The following is a 3,647-nucleotide window of genomic DNA, read 5'->3' on the forward strand; positions in this document are numbered from 1 at the left end:
AATCGATTCTCCTCCCCCCACCCCCCCCTTTTCGTGATGGTCTTCGTGGCCAGGTATCCCCCCTTTTGGGGGAGGGGGGGCACGGCCTTCTGCCCTTCGTGCATTCCTTCAATAGTATTTACTGAGCGCTTACTAGGTGCCCAGCGCTGTACTAAGCGCTGGGTGCTGCCCCCGTGGAGACCTTCTGAGCGCCCCCTTCCCGCTGCCCCCCACCCGCGGACACGCGTGGGCATCCCGGCGGGGTCCCGGGGGGAGGAGGGGGGGGGGGAGGTCCCCTCACCTGGTGATCTCAGCTCCCTTCGGGTTTCCCCGGTGGATCCCGGTTTTTTTTAGGGGTGGGAGGGGACCCGGGGGGGGGTGGGGGTGGGACCCGACTGTCGCGATTATTCCTCCCGTCGCTAATCGCGACTGGGGGGGGGGGGGGCGGGCGTGGAGGGAGCGTCAAGTGGAGCGGTTGGATCCCCGCCTGAGGGGGGGGCCTTGAGGCCGCCGCGGGCGGGCCGCGCCCCCCCCCCCCCCCGCCCCCGAGCGCGCGCGCCATGCAAATCATCCCCCCGCCGGCGCGCTCCCATTGGCCGCGACGGGCTCATTTAACGGCGCGCGCGGCGGAGGGCGGCCGGCTGGTCCCGGCTCCGCGCGCGAGCGCGCGCGCGCCTCGTGCTGCTCCTCCCGCGCTCCGCGGCGGCCGGTCCTGCCGCCGCGCTCCGAGCTCCCCCCCCCCGCGCCCCTCCCCGCATCCCGGCTCCGTTTTCGTTCCTCCTCCCCCTTTTTTTTTAAAAAAAAAAAAAAAAAAATTCCCGTCTGGGAGGCGGAGCGGGGTCTGCGTGGGATCCCCAGCCCCCACCCCTCCTCCTCCTCCTCCTCCTCCCCCCCTCCCCCCACCTGGGGCTGGCAGATGCTAGCCGCACGCTCGTCGCCTCTCTCCCTCTAGAAGTTGTAGCTCCCAAGTTTGCAGCCGCGCTCGGAGCCCGAGCGGAGGGACGGAGGGAGAGAAGGGGCCCGGACGGAGGGACCGGGGGAGCCTGCGGAGCCCTCCCCCCCGGCGGCGAGCCCGCCCCGCGCCCGCACCTGTTGGACCGGCGGCGCCGAGGAGCAGGAGGAGGAGGAGGAGGAGGAGGAGGAGGAGGTGCGAAGCCGGCCGAGGGCAGCGCCCACGGGGAGCGCGGGGCCGTCCTCCCTCCCGCGAAGTTGGCCGCCCCCTCCGGCCCCGGGCCGGGCCGGTCCTCTATGGTCGCCCCCCGTCCGGCCGGGTGTCGGTGAGCCCCGAGAGCCGCCCGCATGTACAGCATGATGATGGAAGCGGACCTGCACTCGCCCGGCGGCGGGCTCCAGGGGCCCACGGCCCTCTCGGGCCCACCGGGGCCGGGCGGCGGGGGAGGAGGGGGCGGCGGAGGCGGGGGAGGAGGAGGAGGAGGAGGAGGAGGAGTAGGGGGAGGAGGAGGAGGAGGAGGAGGAGGTGGGGGCCCCAAGGCCAGCCAGGACCGGGTCAAGCGTCCGATGAACGCCTTCATGGTCTGGTCCCGGGGCCAGCGGCGCAAGATGGCCCAGGAGAACCCCAAGATGCACAACTCGGAGATCAGCAAGCGCCTGGGGGCCGAGTGGAAGGTCATGTCGGAGGCGGAGAAGCGCCCCTTCATCGACGAGGCCAAGCGGCTGCGGGCCCTGCACATGAAGGAGCACCCGGATTACAAATACCGGCCGCGGCGGAAGACCAAGACCCTGCTGAAGAAGGACAAGTACTCGCTGGCCGGGGGGCTGCTGGCCGCGGGGCCCGGCGGCGGCGGCGGCGGCGGCGGGGGGCTGGGCGTGGCGGGCCCGCGGATGGACAGTCCCGGGCCGGCGGGCGGAGGCCCGCCTGGAGGAGGAGGAGCAGCAGCCGGCGGCGGCGGCGGCGGCGGCGGCGGCGGGACCTACCCGCACGTCAACGGCTGGGCCAACGGCGCCTACCCGGGCTCGGTGGCGGCGGCGATGATGCAGGAGGCCCAGCTGGCCTACGGCCCGCACCCGGCGCACGGCCCGCACCCGGCCCCGCCGCCGCCCCCGCCGCCCCCGCCGCCCCCGCCGCCCCCGCCGCCGCCGGTGCACCGCTACGACATGGGCGCCCTGCAGTACGGCGGGCCCCTGGCCGGCTCTCAGGGCTACATGGGCGGCTCGGCCCCGGGCTACGGGGGGCTGCCCTACGGGGCGGCCGCCGCCGCCGCCGCCGCCGCCGCCGCCGCCGCCGCCGCCTCGTCGTCGGGGCCCGGGGGAGCCCACCAAGGGGCGGCGGCGGCGGCGGCGGCGGCGGCGGCGGCGGCGGCCGCGTCGTCCGGGGCCCTGGGCGCCCTGGGCTCGCTGGTCAAGGCCGAGCCCAGCGTCAGCCCGCCGGTGGGCGCCGCCTCCCACGGCCGGCCGCCCTGCCCGGGAGACCTGCGGGAGATGATCAGCATGTACTTGCCCGCCGGAGACGCCAACGACCCGGCGGCCGCGGCGGCCGTGGCGGCGGCGGCGGCGGCGGCGGCCGCCCAGGGCCGCCTGCACCCGCTGCCCCAGCACTACCCGGCGGCCGGGCCCGGGGTGGTCAACGGCACCGTGCCCCTCACCCACATCTAACCGCCCCCCGCCCCCTCAGCCCCGGCCGCGGGCCGAGCGGCGCCTCGGGGGCCAAGGACCGGCCGCCCCCAAACGGCCCCCACCCCAGGGAGGGCCGGCCCGAGGCCTCCTCCTCGGGCGCCTCGGACTCCACTTCCATCTCCTCTCCACACTTGGTTTTTCGTTCTTTTTGTACAGTATTTATCGTGGACGGAGGAGGAGGAGGAGGAGGAGGAGGAGGAGGAGGAGGTGGCAGACACCGTTTGCTCTGCCCCCAGAGGAAAACAGACAAAGATCCGGGCGATGCCAACTTTTCTAGAACGGCTGGACTTTCACCCGAGCGTCGCTGCTTTTGTGGCTTTTTTTTTAAAAAAAAAAAAAAATCCCCCCCCTCCCTCTCTCTTTTTTTGTTTCGACGGCCGAATAAGACAGAGTGACGGGGACCGTCCCCCCCCCCCCCCCGCCCCCGCGGGACGCGAGTAGCCGAGAAAAATCCCAATCGCCGAAAACTTTCCTTTTTTGGGGGGTGGGGGTGGGGGGGGTGGCCGGCGGGGGTGGCGGGGCTCGGTTGGGTCCTTTTGCCTCTCTTTCCCTCTCTCTCGGGCCGGCGACCTTCTCTTCTGGGTTTTGTACCGCTTTTCTGTATCTGCGACTCTCCCCCTTTTCGTTTTGTTTTGTATGATTTCTTGTAAATGCATCGTGAGAATCTTTATTTTTAGGCGTCGCGAGGGGAATTCGGACCGTGTACATAGTTGACTTAAAACCCTTTCTGCTAAAACGACGACCTCCCCCCTCCCCTTCCCTCCCCCCACCCCCAACCCCCTACGGATGAGTTGAATTTTCAGTTGAATAAATTTCCGAGTGAAAACAATCCATGTTTTATTTTTTACACCTTTGAAATGTGCTTAATTTTCTAAGCATGCTTTCAAATCCCCCCCCCACCCCACCCCTCACGCCCCACCCCCTCCGATTTAAAGTGGAAAATCTGGACAGGGCCTGGTGGGTCCGACGGGGACATAACGGAATAAGAGACGGGGGGCGGCGGGGGGGGGGCTTCGCTTTCTCCCCAGCCCCCC

The 3,647-nt window shown here is 70.4% G+C and overlaps 1 protein-coding gene across 1 annotated transcript; it reads left to right on the forward strand.

Moving 5' to 3' along the window:
• The first annotated feature begins 826 nt into the window (after positions 1-826).
• SOX1 (SRY-box transcription factor 1) lies at positions 827-3,442 on the forward strand. Its single transcript, XM_029048264.2, has 2 exons — positions 827-1,384; positions 1,439-3,442. Exons 1-2 carry the CDS (start codon positions 1,279-1,281, stop codon positions 2,590-2,592), a joined length of 1,260 nt encoding a protein of 419 aa, XP_028904097.1. The 5' UTR covers positions 827-1,278; the 3' UTR covers positions 2,593-3,442.
• Positions 3,443-3,647: the final 205 nt, after the last annotated feature.

The sequence above is a fragment of the Ornithorhynchus anatinus genome, chromosome 20, assembly GCF_004115215.2.
Source record: "Ornithorhynchus anatinus isolate Pmale09 chromosome 20, mOrnAna1.pri.v4, whole genome shotgun sequence".
NCBI lineage: Eukaryota > Metazoa > Chordata > Mammalia > Monotremata > Ornithorhynchidae > Ornithorhynchus > Ornithorhynchus anatinus.